Source organism: Lynx canadensis, chromosome B4 (genome assembly GCF_007474595.2).
Source record: "Lynx canadensis isolate LIC74 chromosome B4, mLynCan4.pri.v2, whole genome shotgun sequence".
In the NCBI taxonomy this organism is placed as follows: Eukaryota; Metazoa; Chordata; class Mammalia; order Carnivora; family Felidae; genus Lynx; species Lynx canadensis.
Window position 1 is genome coordinate 21,308,370 of NC_044309.1, and position 17,739 is coordinate 21,326,108.

General features: G+C 44.6%; 1 protein-coding gene across 1 annotated transcript in view; it reads left to right on the forward strand.

Annotated features, from left to right (window-relative positions):
- Positions 1–17,739, forward strand: part of ARMC3 (armadillo repeat containing 3) — a 100,869-nt gene that overhangs the window by 61,422 nt on the left and 21,708 nt on the right. The window contains 4 exon segments of the mRNA XM_032593841.1: positions 11,588–11,736; positions 11,738–11,825; positions 15,303–15,439; positions 17,085–17,253. Of these exon segments, the coding sequence (XP_032449732.1) occupies positions 11,588–11,736; positions 11,738–11,825; positions 15,303–15,439; positions 17,085–17,253 (543 nt within the window).

A 17,739-nucleotide genomic window follows, 5' to 3' on the forward strand; every position in this document is an offset into this window, starting at 1 on the left:
TGGACAGAACTTAACACAGAACTTCAAGAAAGGACTTCATTTATTCACAGTGACCCGACTCCTGTCAGTCATTTGGCATCGGCGTTATCAGGGAAGAGTCTGGCCCGAAGTGATTTTCTTCTTGGAATGTTAAATCTCTGTAGTGTGTATAAAAAGCACTTTCAAAGCTTTTTTTTTTTTTTTTTTTTTTTTCCATTCCCGTCCCATTAAATAGAGTGAGGAGAAGGTAATACATATTTATTTTTATAAATACCTCTTTATTTGTAGACTCAAGTATAGACCAACGCTGTTTCTTAGAATGGCCTGTGTTGTGCATGTGGGGCTGCCCCGAATGACGAGAGTCCTTTTGAAGGAGGAAAAACAGTCTCTCTTAAAGTTGGCAAAACGCCACAAAGTTCACCTCCATCTCTGCCCTTCTCCGGGAAGAGGTGGGATGTATGGCTTTGGGATGGCTGGAGTTGTATCATTCCACCCTTTGAAATTAAAAAAAATTTTTTTTTTTAATGTTTATTTACTTTCGAGAGAGAGAGAGACAGAATGCGAGCGGGGGAGGGGCAGAGAGAGAGGGAGACACAGAATCCGAGGCAGGCCCCAGGCTCCGAGCCGTCAGGAAGGAGCTCGACTCGGGGCTCGAACCTGAGCTGAAGTCGGCCGCTCAACCGACTGAGCCACCCAGGCGCCCCTCACCCTTTGAAATGTTAACGTCTGTTCTAGAGCATACTTTGTGCCCAATACAGGTTCACTTAGAAGAAGTAATCTTGTCACGGTGACTGCTTTGTTACTAAAGAAACATTGACAACAGAACGAATCCACTGTGATTTACAAAATTAAAATGCGGTCTCATGAAAAATGCAAACTCATGTCATAGACTCGATGTGTCCAGTCTAAGATAGACTTAAGAATGCTGCAGCTGTACAGTTATTGTCTTTATTGCGCGAGGGTTTTTCCCTGGGAAAATGTTTCCAGGGCTCTGTTTTCCCTGCCGAGCAGTGAAGGGAACCGTGTCTTTATACTGACCCCTAGTGGTGCTTAAGGAGGAAGTTGGGGGAGGGGCAAAAAATTGGCAACGGAAAGATTGCTCTGTATTTTAGTGGAAGACACATTAATTTAATTTGAAACACCCTCTGGTGTGCCTAAAGTAATAGCTTAAAGCATTATTAAAATATTGTGATCTGGCAAGCATTTCATTGTGTTGCTTTTAAAGAGAATATTCTACCACTAACAGTGTGTTCATGCTTGAGTTTGTCTTTGGTCCTTTGTAAGGGGCAGTCGTTTAAAAATGTTCTGACACATTCATAGTTCTGGTGGCTGAGTATGTGCCGTGCTATATAACCACACAGGATTAATATAATATGCTTGGACAGCATCAGTTAATCGCATCGGTATCGTAATTACTCTAGAGTTGATTTTTCGCTCTTGACTGTGTACCCTGGAAAAGAATATTTTGTTTTAAAATGCCTGTTAGTATCACTTTGTCGTAAGATGCTACCTCCTTTGAATTAGAATGCTCACAATATGAGCGACCTACAAGATAAATAAGCTAGTTTCATAACCTTTTCAGCGTTTATTTATTTTTGGGACAGAGAGAGACAGAGCATGAACGGGGGAGGGGCAGAGAGAGACGGAGACACAGAATCGGAAACAGGCTCCAGGCTCTGAGCCATCAGCCCAGAGCCCGACGCGGGGCTCGAACTCACGGACCGCGAGATCGTGACCTGGCTCAAGTCGGACGCTTAACCGACTGCGCCACCCAGGCGCCCCATAACCTTTTAGGAAATTCAGTTTTGTGCATAAGGATGTTTTAAACTTTTGTATTAAGGTTGATCCCTCAAAGAACTAAATGTGTTATTTACCATTTTAAAAGACTTCTGAAGTTAACAGATGAAATAAATGGGAAGAGTCTTTGAGGTACACTTAAAATTTCTTCTTTTTTTTAAAGTTTATTTATTTATTTTGAGAGAGAGAACACGAGCGGGGAAGGGGCAGAGAGAGAGAGAGAGAGAGAGGGAGAGAGAGAATCCTAAGCAGCCTCCATGCTGACAGCACAGAGCCTAATACGGGGCTTGATCTCAGGAACCATGAGATCATGACCTGAGCTGAAACCAAGAGTTGGACACTTAACTGACTGAGCCACCCAGGCGCCCCTTAATATTTATTCTTGTGTTATTTCCATCCAAGTTTACTGAATGGATACTTTTCTTTTCTGCCTTGATTCCTTCTCTGGCCGGAAAAAAATCATACTGGATTTGAAGAAAGAATGAAAAGTTGGATTTTGCAGTAAACCAAGTTGATGCCATATCCCCATTTTGTGTTCCTTGTTGTCTAGTCAACTTTCACAAATGGTTTAAACTTTATTGGCTACCAGTTTTGTGAAGCTCTGTGAATCCCATGAAGTGATCAATTAGAAAATTATCTATGCTGCTTTTATTACCCAGAGAGCAGACGCTAACATTTGCATTAACCTGATTTTAAAGTTGCTGGTACCTCTTTCCAGTTTAATTCCCAGCAGTACTGATTTTCCTAGGAAACTATCAAATTATTGTGCGATTTTTTTTTCTCTTGCCCTCTCAGTTTGAAGCAGTAGTTAAAACCTACATAAATTCCATTTTTACTTATCCTTGACGTTTCATATTAATCATTTTCTGTGTGTTTTCTTCTTCTCTGGAAATGGCTTTTCTTGATCATTGACCGCACCTAACTGGGAAAGGCTTGGGTGGGATCCCGAGAATGTCCCAGCTCCAGCCCTGCAAGTGTTGGAGATTTGACCACTTAGCCGAAAAGTTGTTTGAAAATGAGAATTTCATACACACGGGCAAATTTGGAAATGTGGTGTTTTTCCGTGGTCTGAGAAATCGAGACAGGATATGGGAAAATCCCTGCACCGAGGCTCACTGAACAGGAGTAGACAATGGTGGTGATGACCGTTGGGCCAGGCATTAAGCTAAGTTCCCGAAATGGAATATATTACTAAATCCTCGAAGCAGTGCCATGAGGCAGGGATAATTGTTAGGTCCACGTTGCAGGTGAGGAAACAGAGGCACGGTCTTTGCTCAGGGTCACGGCGGTGGGGTCGAGCTACGCCGAGGCGGACTGCTCTGTACATCCCTAGGGAGTTTGCCACAGTGGAAACTTCTAGTCTGCACTCCTGCAACTGCTCTTTCTCTCTGCCTCCTGCTCAGTATCTGAGTCTGAACTTTTCCAGATCGTCACTGAAATGCTTTTCTTTGCTTTCCTGATCTCTTTGAATTCTTCCAGACTGGAACGGCTGTGACTCCTTGAACTCCAGTAGGGCGCTTGGGAGGCATGAGCTTTCATTTCCTCCTTTCCTTCCTCCCCTCCTTCCTCTTCTCCCAGCTTCCTTTCCCTGTTATCCCCCCTCCACTTCCTCTTCTTCCCCCTCCTTCTATAAAGGGAATAAAGAAAAGGGAAAAAATATATCCAATGGTCACTGAGAATTTCCCACTATGCTACATATCAGAATGGCCCATGGCCCACCTCATTTCTCATTAACTGAGGAATGATGAAATGAACCAGGTAGATCTTGGTGCTTTTTTTTTTTTTCCTTTTTCCTGGAAAAAATACCCCACCGTACTTTTTTAAAGCTTCAGAGATCGATGGTTATAAAAGGTTATAGACTATAAGTCAGACCACCATAGTTTTAATCCTGTTTTCGTTGATTGACTTGCCTGGTGGTTAAGTCTTAGTCTCTCTAAATTTTCTCTCTCTTAACTATAAAACAAAGAAAAGTGAGCCTAGATTACCTATTATATTTTGGGTATCTGAATAATTACCCTCTGTCTAGTATCCTAGGGCGTTTGGAACAAAGCTTCCACTAGGAAGGATGGGATTGCTCTTGACCTCTTTTATTGTTTTATCTCAAAGGTGAAGGAGGTTATTACTTATGAATTTAGGTTTCTTTTGTAATTCTCTCACCGGTACCCAAGTGTTCTTTATGTCTGTTCTTAGCTGCAGGGATACCGTAGGGAACACAACAAAGGTTCCACGAAACTGCTGTCGTGAAACGTACGTGTTGGATGGGAGACAGAGACCATATACGAGTAACTTTAAGAAGGTAATTTCAGAAGTGATAACAGCATCAGTTAAATAAAACAGCACAATGTCAGAGAGAGGGGCACACATGACACCAGGGTTGTGAAAGGGGTCGAGGGAATGACATAATGATCGTCAAAGATGGCCTCTCCAGAAGAAGGTGACATTAGAGCTGATGAGAATAAGGCAGCCCCAGCAAGTGCTGTCACACGAAAGCACGCAGCGTCCTTATGATTTAGTTAAGAAAACCAACAACACGGTACCTCTAATTACTTTGGGATTGCGTCCCTTGTCATGTGCAGATATGCAAAGAGACTGATTTCCAGGCTAAACAGAAACATTTGGTAACCGCAAAAGCCATTTATTGCGAATATTCGAACACCTTGACCATTATTCCTATTTTATCAGGAGACAAGTCAGCCATGTAAAATGAAGACAGTTGTTCTTTCCTGATGGCAGCTAGTTAATTATTGGCAGCCATTCCAGCTTTTGAAACAGAAGGTGGCATGTATGGAAGGAAGTATTGTGATTGGACAGATAGGTCAATAAGGATTCCATGTCACTCGTAAGAAAATTGCATTTGAAATCCCTAGACTTTGGTTGACTGCCTTGTAATTGGTAACAAAAACCTGCATGCTGTTTTGAAGGTGCTGGGTCAGCCTCTACTAGGTGCTTTGCAACTAGCCATTATCTCTTTGGAAACCATGATGTCATAGCAACTAGAGCAGAAAAGCACACTCTGAAGGTCTCAAAATTATGCCACTCAGATACACCAACGTGATAGAAGCAATTTGGTTTCGCATCCTTTAAAAAAATTTTTTTTTTGCGTTTTTCCTATTTTGCTGTGGCGTGTAAAACGTCGTGCATTTGTTTTTGTGGCTGGGTTTTATTTTAATAATTGTATGTTGCTTAAAAACCCTTCACTTTGAGCATTTGCCTACAATTCATTGTGATTCTCTCCCTTACTGCTGATAAGCTTCTTTAAATAATATTCCTTTATTTTTTTTTTCAACGTTTATTTATTTTTGGGACAGAGAGAGACAGAGCATGAATGGGGGAGGGGCAGAGAGAGAGGGAGACACAGAACCGGAAACAGGCTCCAGGCTCTGAGCCATCAGCCCAGAGCCCGACGCGGGGCTCGAACTCACGGACCACGAGATCGTGACCTGGCTGAAGTCGGACGCTTAACCGACTGCGCCACCCAGGCGCCCCAAAATAATATTCCTTTAAAAGGAGAACTCTCTTGGCTACTTTTGTCTATCCTGGAGCTCACCCAGAGCTGGGGCACGTATCCCATTCTCCTGCAACCGTGGGGCTGCAGAGGGGTCTTAGTTCTTTTCGATGCGCTCAGAAATCGATCAACTTCACGAATACGCTCGACTTCTTGGATCATTACTTTTGTTGAAAAATTGGCTGGAACCAGAGTCAGGAATCCTGTTCACAGCATTCCAGATCTGGCTGTGATACCCGAGAGACCTGTGTAGCATAATGGCCAGCGTCCCATCCCCAGGCACCTGTACAGCCTCACTGGGAGCCCGCAAGGCTTAACCGCGCCAGCCCTGAGCCGGCGGCATAGGCACCTCTCCTGACCACTTGCGGTGTGTCTGTTGCCAATATGTCTTCCTTGGTGTGACGAACCTCGCAGAGACATATGAAAAGTCACGCTGGTGAGAATGGTTGTAATCACTGTTAACAAACAAGGTTCTGATTGCCAATATCACCATCTGTTCCATCGGGTTCCACATATTACCCTGTATGTGGGCTCTGTTAAACAGATTTCTGCACTGCCCAAGGTCACCCTTGATTCACGTAACCAGCCTTCGCAGACGGGTTAAACGTGAACCTCCAAACTGCAGTGAGGGTTTTCTGAGAAGTACCAAATAGCGTCATCTGATGATGGGACCCGAGCAAACAGGTCAACAATGTCTGCAAAGACAAAACGTAGACACCCTTTGGCACATGAAATGGATACATCCCTAAGAGGTTGTCTAAAGCGTAAGATGCCATGTGCTAAACCCCACATGATAATTACTTCACGGAAATAATTAGAGTAGCATTGGGGGTGGGGAGGGCAGCCGTAGGTGATATGAGCAGAGACCTCAACTTGGTTGGGTCCTATGCCTTCTTGCAAACTTAAAGCTGAGCCGGGCATTTTCCCCTCACCCTCTCGCGACTCCTGCTGAGGTTTTCTTCATTGCTCCCCTTGAGCTGAGTCAAGTCAGTTTAGATATATTGATCTTCTCAGCCCTGGGGATATAAATAGGACGCAAGCCCTGCCTCTAAGAAGGGGGGGCCAGGTGTGGACATAGCAAGAGGAGGGAGTGAATAACAAAGGGAGGCAGCGATGGACAAGAACGGACAAGAATGACTCCACACAGGAAGGGACAGTTGAGCAGGTTTTGAAGGGTGAGCTACAGTCCCCCAGGCAGAGGTGTGGAGGGATAGAGACCCGCCTTTTGGGCAGAGAAAACATGAGTGCAAAGACACACAGACATGAAATAGCATGGTATTTTCAGGGAGCCATAAAGAGACACTTATTTGAGCACAATGTTCTTAGTGCCCGTGCCCGTAAGTGCTTTTTCATCTTGGGGTTCCAGGATTTAAATTTTTATTTTTAATGTTTTTATTTATTTTTGAAGGAGAAAGAGAGACAGAGCATGAGCAGGGGAGGAGCAGAGAGAGAGGGAGACACAGAATTTGAAGCAGGCTCCAGGCTCTAAGCTGTCAACACAGAGCCCGACGCGGGGCTCGAACCCACAAACTGTGAGGTCGTGCCCTGAGCCAAAGCCGGACGCTCAACCGACTGAGCCACCCGGGCGCCCCGGGGCTCCAGGATTTAAACGAGAAACTTTGTGCTAAGCTCCTTCCCACAACAAGCTTCTCTAAAATAGTATTTCAAGATTGCTGCTGTTCTGTGTGACCATTTGTGCCAAAACATCATTTTAAAAAATGTGTCTATGTTTAACAAACAAATGACCTTGAGCTCACGTGGAAAAGAGCACTGATCCAGTCGGGGGGTTATGCTTCCTAGAGGAAGAGGCATTTGTGCTGAACTTGGCAAGGTGAATAGGAATTTTCCGGGGGAAGAGTTTGATAGGAAGTCAGAACGGCGTTCTGGGACATCCAGAGGGGTGACAGAGCCCGGTGGCGGTAGCGTGATGCAGGTCCCCAGCGAGGCCCAGAGCACAGAGCCACAGGAAGAGGTGAGAGGCCTCTGGCAGCGGTGGGGGAGGCAGGTTGGCTCCTGCAGGGACTTGGAGGCAAAGTGAGAAATTTGGAACTTCATCCTGAGCAATGGGAAACCAAAAACATTTTAAGTAGGGGAGACATCTGATTGTATGTACTATATATTTCACTGTATATATAATTATAATAACCTGATTCTGGGGCGCCTGGTGGCTCGGTTGGTTAGGCGTCCGACTTCGGCTCAGGTCATGATCTCGCGGTCCGGGAGTTCGAGCCCCGCGTCGGGCTCTGGGCTGACGGCTCAGAGCCTGGAGCCTGTTTCCGATTCTGTGTCTCCCTCTCTCTCTGACCCTCCCCGCTCATGCTCTGTCTCTCTCTGTCTCAAAAATAAATAAACGTTAAAAAAGAAAATTAAAAAAAAAAATAACCTGATTCTGATTTTATGTATTATGTATATACTGTATGTTTAATATAATAATCCGATTACTTATCTATTTTTAAATGTTCATTCATTTTTTAGAGAGATAGTGTGAGTGGGTGAGGGGCAGAGGGAGAGGAGGGGAGAAGGGCAGAGGATCCGAAGCAGGCTCTGCGCTGACAGCAGCGAGCCCAGGGGGCTCGAACTCAGGAACCGGGAGATGATAACTCGAGTCCAAGTTGGTCACTTGACCGACCGAGCCACCCAGGTGTCCTGGATTATTATTTTAAAAGCTCCCTTTAGCTGTAAATTGGAGAAAGGATTGGAGGGGGAGAGGAGAGACCGCTTAGAAGAGCACATCAATTCACAAGAGAGGATGTGGACTGGATTGGATCGGAGAGATACAGCTGGAGAAAAGAGAGAGGTTCGAGAAATATGGGGGAGGAAACCAGTCAGGACTTGGTAATAAATTGGATACACATGACGTGTCGAACTTCACTTCTGTTTACATATATCAAGTGATACAAACAGATGTTTTTATACATTCCCATATTTGAGTTTTAGTTATTTTTTTTATGCCCATTTTAAACTCTTACTTGATTAAACTCCAACCGGTGGAGGTTAATGATAGTAAGAATCAAAATATTTTCGGATTATCATGATGACATATGGCCCTACAATTCTGGATTTTGTAACAAAGCAGTTTGACTTCCGTCCCGTTCATTTGGAGAATGCTATAGACTATCTAGGAAACGGAAATGTGTTTTTAAAATATGACAGGCTTCAGCTTGTGTGCACATTAGACACAGAAAAATAAAACAGAACGTCTTGGGTCTGAATCACAAAATTAATGCCATTCTTTTTTTTTTAAGAAAAATATAAATTCTGTGCTCTATTTCTATAAATGAAATTAAGGTTTGTTGGTTTGGTTTTTTTTAGGTAAGAATAATAAGCTGGATTTTTTTTTCACCATAATAATTTCATCTCGGTTACGCTTTTTACACTTGAACGGAGTGCACACAGCACATTACAGGCAGGGATCTTACCCACAATGCAAGTAGTTCTCCCAGCTGCACGCGTGCGATTTGTCTCTCAGCATTGACAGTTATGTTCCATTTAGTAAAAGCTCTATTCCACTGTGTACTAGAATCTTTGGTTTCTTAAACAGCTAGGATTTTATGTACTTCTCTTTACTGGCTCATAAAGAGCACAGAAAAGAGCAGAAGATAGAGATACAAAGGAACCAAGGCAACATATGCCTTTGTCCAGGAAAAAGGAAGAAGCCAAAATGAAACACAAAGGCTGTGGGCAGAGGTACATCCGATGATGAAAATACCTGTATCTTGTAGCCCCCCCCCTTTTTTTTTAAACAAATAAGAGAAATCAAAACGATGGAGTGTGATGCTATGTATTTACTTAAATTTCCCATACAAAAGACAAAGCCCTTGAGAATTGACTGGTATGCGTTTACCTAAAATACTGTACCTTCTGTCTCGGTTGCCATTGAAATACCTCCACTGTCGGCTCCTCCTTTATTCTCCGGGATGTTTTAAAAGGTGAATCCCGTCAAAGGAAAAATCGCCAAGTGGCAAAGGAATTGTGCATTCTCACCAAGGCACAGTTTGCAATGATTAAAAACTACAAAGTAATTCGGCTGAAGGGACTGAACGATTGCATTAGGTGCCTGAAAAACAAGTCATAGAAATAAAATGAGTTTGGAGCAGGTTTACGTCTCTAATGATTAGAAAATATGCGTAATTTCAAATGCTTGCTGGCAGTAAGAAAGAATGGGAGACACCACAAGAAGGATTAAATATGTACCAAGGACTAGAGCATGGGTAGAAGTGGAAACAGACACTTTTGACTTTGCCTTCGTATCAATATGGTGTGTTTCCCGGATTTATTCACACCAGGGGTGGGAGGTGCCTTGAGGGTTAGTACCAACCGACCCGGCATTCTCCAGAGCCTTAGTCATTTTGTCCCCACCTAGTTGCTGTCGGTTTCATCCACCTCTGAGCTGGTCTGTGTGACAATCATAGCTTCTTTTCTCCTCGGTGATATTTCATTTACATTCTGTACTCTCTTGGGCAATTGTGATAACTTCCATTCTTTTTTTTTTTTTTTTTTAGTTTTTTAAAATATTTATTTATTTATTGGAGAGAGAGAGAGAGAGAGAGAGAGAGAGAGAGAGAGAGCAAGCTAGGGAGGGGCAGAGAGAGAGGGAGAAAAATCCCAAGCAAGATCCACACTGTCAGCACAGAACCTGACACAGGGCTCAAACTCACAATCTGTGAAATCATGACCTTGACCTGAGCCCAAACCAAGAGCGGGACGCTTAACTGACTGAGTCACCCAGGTGCCCGGATAACTCCTATTCTTGAGGTTGTCGCTTCTTCACAATCAGCAAATTTAAGTGACGACCAAATTAAACTTAATTCATCAGAATACAGGGTGATGGGCTGAATCATATGGCCTCACTTTTTTTTTTTTTCTTCCATTTTTGGTTCTTAATATGATCCTAAGTGGAATGTGTCAAATATAAACCTTAAAGAGATGTTCACATTATTGAAGTCTCAGGTATGTTTTTTGTTGTCTTGATTACCTCCATTCCCACGATGATGCAAGCGGATTTTTAACAAGAATTCGGGGTCTTCCTTTGAAACTAGGTTGCTCTGTATATCTTGCTGTTTGGAACATCTCTCGTCTGAAGCAGTTCCAAATATTAAGGAGCATAATTAAATCATCGTCCACTTGTTAAAATGATTTCTTTTTTTATTTTTGCTCCTTTATGAGCTTTTTAAGTAATTAGAAAGCAAAGACTATAGAAAGTATGGCATTCTTAAAAAGAGATTTCAGCTTATTACTTGTCAGACTGTTAATATCGTTACGGATGACTGTGGTCTCTTTATAGCAGAAATAGGAAATTTACCAACTGAATATGCCAACATTACTGACAGTAGTTAGTAGTTATCATGTCAGGAGTATGACTTTGATCTTTGATGTTTAATCTGTAAAAGCAACATTCACCTCCAAAATGTTTTGCTGGCTCCAAATGTGTTACCCTCTGCCCACAATTAACAGCCTCATTTAAATACAGGGAAGATGAACTAAAGAATCTTAACTTAAACCAGGAGCATTCCCTCCACACTCATTCCTACTGTTTATTTATTTTTAATTTTTTTTCATGTTTATTTTTGAAAGAGACAGGGCGTGAGCGGGGGAGGGGCGGAGAGAGAGCGAGACACAGAATCCGAAGCAGGCTCCAGGCTCCGAGCTGTCAGCACAGAGCCCGAGGCGGGGCTCGAACCCATGGACCGTGAGACCATTCCTACTATTTAAAGCTTTGCGGGGCACCTGGGTGAGTCAGTCATTGGAGCATCTGACTTCAGCTCAGGTCATGATCTCATGCTTCATGAGTTTGAGCCCTGCGTGGGGCTCTGTGCTGACAGCTCGGAGCCTGGATCCTGCTTCGGATTCTGTGTCTCCCTCTCTCTCTCTGACCTTCCCCCACTCTCTCTCTCTCTCTCTCTCTTTCAAAGATCAATAAACATTAAAAAAATTAAAAATTAAAAGCTTTGCTTTCCTACCGGATGGGAATATCTTGATCGACTTTCTCCGAATAGAACTTCCTGATCTTACAAGTATCACTGAGTTAAAAAATGAACAGCGGTAAGAGGATTTCCAAGATGTCGTTATGCCTTTTTCTCTAACCGCAAGCTGCAGAAGTAGGAAAGGGGTAATTGAAATTCATTCTTAACCGACATTTTCCCGACATCACTAGCACCTCCATGCCGGGTTCAGCGCAGCGCAAGTTAATTTCTTTCCCAAACGGTTTGATCGGGACTCAGTTGCGGCAGAGGTTCAGATGTACACGCCAAGGACCACGTCCTGAACTCGGATGAATGACGCTCATTTCTCCTCCGTTTCCCCAGGGCTGTTGCTGAAGCTGACGGTGTTGATCCGTTAGTAAACATCCTGTCGAGCAGACGGGACGGAGCCGTCGCCAACGCGGCTACAGTGTTAGCGAACGTGGCAATGCAGGAGGGCGCCGGCCTCCGGAGCCACGGCGTCTAGCGCGCCTTGGGGGCTGCGTTCCGCGAACACGGTCGTGCAGAGCAAAGCGGCTCTCACCGTGGCCGCAACTGCGTGCGATGTGGAGGCCCGGACAGAGGTGAGAGCTTTTGCTGACCCGGAGTCTCTCATTTTTCCACCCATCGGTGGATTATTCTGAAACACTTTCAAGGGTTCGAACCTACCCATCCTTTAGGTCCTTCAAAAGTGGTGCAACCCTTCAACCATGGACTCTGGGTGATAATAACGTGTCAGTGTATGTTCCCCGGTGGTAACCAATGTCCCAATCCGGTTAGGGGACTTGATAATGGGGAAGCCGCACGTGTGGGGCGGCGAGTGTGGGAAATCTCTGTCCCGCGGCTCAGTTTTGCTGTGAACCTAAAACTGCTCCACAAAGACCAAAATCTGCTACATCGGGGCAATACTTTGGAAAACAAATCGGCAGTATCTAGGCGCCAGGAAGCATTGTTTATAATATCTACACGACGGGAAACACACCAGTTGTCCAGTTTTGAAGAGAATGGTCAAATAAATTTGTGGTATATTCACAAAGCGGAATTTCACGTCAGTGAGAATGAACGACCTGTAGTTACAGACAGCAACAGGGATGCATCTCAAGCACAATGCTGAGCAAAATCAAATTGCAAAAGGATACACGTCTCAGATTCTATTTATGTGGCATTCGGAAATATGCAGATCTAAGCAATACGTTGTTTAGGTAAACAGACACGTAAGTTAAAACTATAGAGACAAGCTAGAGAATGATTAACCCCCAATGCAAGAAATCCTCCTGGGGGCTCAAGGGAGTGGACGCACTTCAGAGGAGCAAACAGGGGCTCAAGGTCATTTGAAAGTGTCATTCCTTAAGCTGAGCGTTAGACAGGTATGCCTTTACTATGACGCTTTATATCATACATATGAATTCCACACGCTCTTGTGTTTTTTGTATATTTCAAAGTATTGAAACCTAGAATTTCATTTTTTTACAAGTGGATCATATTTATTTTTCTCTTGCTTTTCCCGTATTTGCTTGTCACCTGGCACTCACTCAAACAGCCTAAGACTTTGTTCCTCTCCTGCCAATCATACAAATAACAACAGCTAACACTTGCTATGCGGTGGGCACTGTGCTCAGCACTTGACAGACATTTAGCCTCCCTCATGACAGGCTGATTCGTAATCCCCATTTTACAGATGTGGAAAACGAGGCTTAAAGACGTAGTGGGCTCAAAGCAGAGTTCGTAAGTTGGAAGATCAGGGATGCGATCTAGACCCCAAGCTGCTGCACTGTGCTCCCTGCCCAGACAACTAACAAATCTTTTCTCCTCAGTCCCTTAGGTATCTATTCTATCCTGTGTCTTTGTTCCCATTGATTCGGTTCATTTGTATTCATCCATCAAGGCACTAAGATTACCGAATATTTGTTTTATGTCTACTGTGTGCCGGGTACTATGCTGGGCTTCGGCAACAGAACGTTAACAGCGTATTGGTCACACCTCCATGCGGTCTGCAGAACAGTCCATCCATTTCCTGGAATACTGCAGATCAGTCTACCGCTTCCCCCCCGCTACGGGCTCCTGCTTCCCACACTGTCTCCAGGCTGATCTTTCAAATTTGTGACCCTCATCGCCTCATTGCAAGTCCCCGCCGCCCCGGGGGGAAAAGTTCAGCTGCTTCGCGGGATGTGCAACGGCGGTCACTGACCCGCACCTACCCACCTGCACCTAACGCGTCTTCCCAGGCAGAACTCCATACTCCAGAAATACCATTCCATTTGTAATTCTGTCCATATGCTCTGCTCTCCTAGTTTCACCTCTTTGATTTCTCCCTTTGGAAAACCAGTGTCACTTTTGTCCGCCTGCTAAAATCCTGCTTTTCCCGCAAAACCCATCTCCGCCATCCTGCCTTCCGTGACAGCCCTCGAACCCAGGAGTATCCTCTGCTATTGTTCCCGTTACCCCCATGCATGCTTCCCTTGTCTGTTGCGCATATATGGTTCCTGTGTGAAAGACTATAAGCTCCTCGAGGCTGTGGGGAAGGGAACTGAGAGTTTTTCTTTCCTGTGTCGACGTCATTAACATATATCTGACGCAGAGTGCATGCTTAATAAGCAGTAGTTGAATGAATGAGGAAACGCATGTAGGAATTCATAAATGAGATCTTTGCCCAAAGAACACACGGACGCAGACCATCGTGTGTTACACTCGGAAGTAAAGATGTTCCGAAGTTTGACTTGCGTGAGATGCTTCAGGGAAACTTTTCTAAGCCGTGCATGTTGCACGTGCTAAAGTATCATCTCTGAGAGGAAACTACCACTGGACACTGACCGAAAATGACCGAATCAAGTAGCTCTTCTCCCACAAGGGCTCTCGTCTTCAGATACTGCACACAGAAACTGATAGACTATTCTTTTTCTTTGGTCCTCTAGGCTCAGATAATGCAATATTGCATTTCAGGCAGTAGATAAGAGCTCTGTCGGATCTTTTTTTTTTTTCTCCCCCCTCCTTGGACTAATTCTATACATGAGTAATACCTTCAGTACCTTGCATTTCCTTTAATACCGTGATTAGTTCTGCCCGATTTTCATTCTATTCTTTTCTTCGTCTCTTTTTCACTCTTTGGAGAAATGACGAAAAGACACTGTGCAGTGATAACAAAAATTGCTCTTTTTCTAGGGAATTGCTACAACACTGCCCTGGCCACACTGATGGTCTGGTGGTAGTATACGGGTGGCCCGTAGTGTATCAGTTCCCCCTGCCCAGCCTTAGGGACCGTGTTAGTTTCCTCTTGCCGCTGTAACCACCACGTTGTGGCTTAAAGTAATATAAACCTATCATCTTACAGTTTAGAAAGCCAGAAGCCGAAACCGGGTCTTAAGGGTTAAAATCAAGGTGTTGGCAGGGGCGTGTTCCTTTGGGAGACTCTGGGGGGAAATGTGTCTCCTGGCCCTTTCTAGCTTTTACCATCCACCTCCATCCCTGGGCTGTGGCCCCTTCCTCCGTCTTCAAAGGGTATTTGTCCAATCGCTGCTTCTCCACACCCCCTTTCTTGCCTCCAGGCACCCTCCTCTCCATCCTCTAAAGACCCTTGTAATTAAATTGGGCCCACCTGTTGATCGGGGACAGTCTCCCCATCTCAAAATTGTTAGCTTGTCACATCTGCAAAATCCCTTCCAGGGAAGAGGACACCTCTGGGGGACCATCATCCTGCCTCCCCCAGGGCCACGTGAACATTCAGGTTGAGGAGCAGAGTCAATGGAAGTACAGCGGCGAGATAATAGGCTGTCCGCCCAGTCTCCATCCCACCAAAGATCAGGACGCCCTCCCTCCATGATTTCCCTGGGGGCCTCCTCTTGACCTTGCACAGAAATCTGGGCTCCTGTCTATAAGGTTTTACAGGAGATCTTTCACCCCGGGATGTAAAAATTCCAATTATGCACAGATCCTAAAATGCTCGTACATAGTTAAAATCTCTTCACCACCAAACAAGGCGATTACAGAAACAAACAAACAAAAAAACCCCACGAATGTTTATATTGTGTCCTCCCAACGCGTACACTTGCAGTTTCTACTTTCAGTTAAGGAATTCAGGTGGCCTGGAGCCGCTGGTCGAGCTCCTGCGCTCGAAGCATGATGAAGTAAGAAGGCACGCCAGCTGGGCCGTGACGGTCTGCGCCAACGACGAGCTCACGGCTGTCGAACTTTGCAAGCTCGGGTGAGTGGGGCTGCCTCGAGTTTCCGGCTCAGATGGAGAGCAGAGGAGGAAGGCGGACAGTCTTCAGGCCCAAGGAAGGGCAGGCAGGGCCCTGGGGAGCTGGGCTGGGCACCGCGAGCCTTCCTCCCAGAAAGGACCGCCTGGTGGGAGCAGGATCATCTGGGCTCCTCCCAACCCCTGGAGACCTCCCTCCCCGCCCCCCCTCCGCGACAAAACCATCTTGACTGTCCGTTTTTCATCCTGATAAACACCTCTCTTCCACTCTGCAATCGCGAAACGACACCTCTGCCTGGCTACTTTTTTTTTTTTTTCTTCTTTTTCTTTTTAAGTTTATTTATTTATTTTGAGAGAGGGGGAGACAGAGGATCCCGAGCAGGCTCCTCGCCGTCGGTGCAGAGCCTGACGCCGGGCTCGAACTCACCAACCCGTGAGGTCATGACTTAAGAGCAAACCAAGAGTCCGTTTCTTACTGGACTGAGCCGCCCAGGCGCCCCTGTCTCTCCACTTTGGAAGCCAAAATAAAATGCGTGAGCCGTGACCGCCTCAGAATTCTGCGTTTAACCAAACCGACAAACAAGGCTTTTTAAGGTTCCACTGACAGGTTTCCCCATTTCTAACCATCTTTATTTATATTTGTATTTATATTTCTGTTTGTATTTATATTTCTGTTTGTATTTATATTTATATTTACATTTATATTTATATTTAATATTTATTTGAAACATTTTATTTTTTATTTTTTTAAACATCTTTTTAAAATTTTTTTAACGTTTATTTATTTTTGAGACAGAGAGAGACAGAGCATGAATGGGGGAGGGTCAGAGAGAGAGGGAGACACAGAATCGGAAACAGGCTCCAGGCTCTGAGCCATCAGCCCAGAGCCCGACTCGGAGCTCGAACTCACGGACCGTGAGATCATGACCTGAGCTGAAGTCGGACGCTTAACCGACTGAGCCATCCAGCCGCCCCTAAAAAACATTTTATTTTTAAGTAACCCCCACATCCAGTACGGGGCGTCAAACTTAGGATCCTGAGATCAAGAGTCACCCACTTGACAGACGGAGCCAGCCAGGTGCCCCCCAACCATCTTTATTTTCGTATGTATATATTGCCTGCTTAGCTGGAGAAATTGGAGCCCGATACTGCTTTTGCTTTAAATGAAGACCTTTCTCCCCCTGCAGAGTATCCTTTTCAACTGTTTGAACATGAGGCACTACATGGCATATGTATTCTCAGAAAGGACTGATTGGTCTTAATAATTCTGTCAACATTACTTTATCTAAAAGGGTGAGATGTCGGGGCGGCCTGGGGGGGCTGAGTCGGTTAAGCATCCGACTTCAGCTCAGGTCATGATCTCAAGGTTTGTGTGTTCGAGCCCCACATCGGGCTCTGTGCCGACAGCTCGGAGCCTGGAGCCTGTTTCGGATTCTGTGTCTCCCCCTCGCCCTCTGCCCCTCCCCCACTCATGCTCTGTCCCTCTCTCAAAAAACAAACATTAAAACATAAATAAATAGAAAAAAAGGTTAGGTGTCTTTAACCTTTCCATCTCAATTCTTCACTCAGGGTCTTAGCTACGGATATACATGGGAATTTAATGTTGGATTGCTTGTTTAGAGCAAATAATGCTCTTTTCTTTTATTGACAGGGCTTTAGATATCCTTGAAGAAGTTAATCTATCAGTAAATCGAAAAAATAAATTCAGTGAGGCAGCTTATAACAAATTGCTCAACAACAACCTGTCTCTGAAATATAGCCTGACTGGCTACTTGTCATCAAGTAACATAATTAGTGATGGATTCTATGATTACGGTCGGGTAAGTGACAGCACTAATTTGTATTTCAGTATGTGCGATCGTTTCTTTAGTCACGATGCCATTACATTGCAATTTTATAACCACCTAGCAGAATGTATATTTTTATAGACAGAAACTTGGGAATCAGAGCTTTACTCTTAACTCTGTCTGCTATAAGATTTTGCATTTATGTACAGTTTTACCTAGAATCTGATTACCTGTAGTAGAAATCAGCTTGCTAATGCTACTCTCGAGTTTCAGAGAAAATATAAAAGAAGGAGCACTTTCTGTGTGGGGGTTCTGTTATTTCCAGGGCTCAGCTCAGCGATAAGAATAGAAGTATAAGTGTTTTGCTTTAATTAAAAAAATTTTTTTTAACGTTTATTCATTTTTGAGAGAGTTAGAGACACAGAGCGTGAGTGGGGGAGGGGCAGAGAGAGAGGGAGACACAGAATCCGAAGCAGGCTCCAGGCTCCGAGCTGTCGGCACAGAGCCCGACATGGGGCT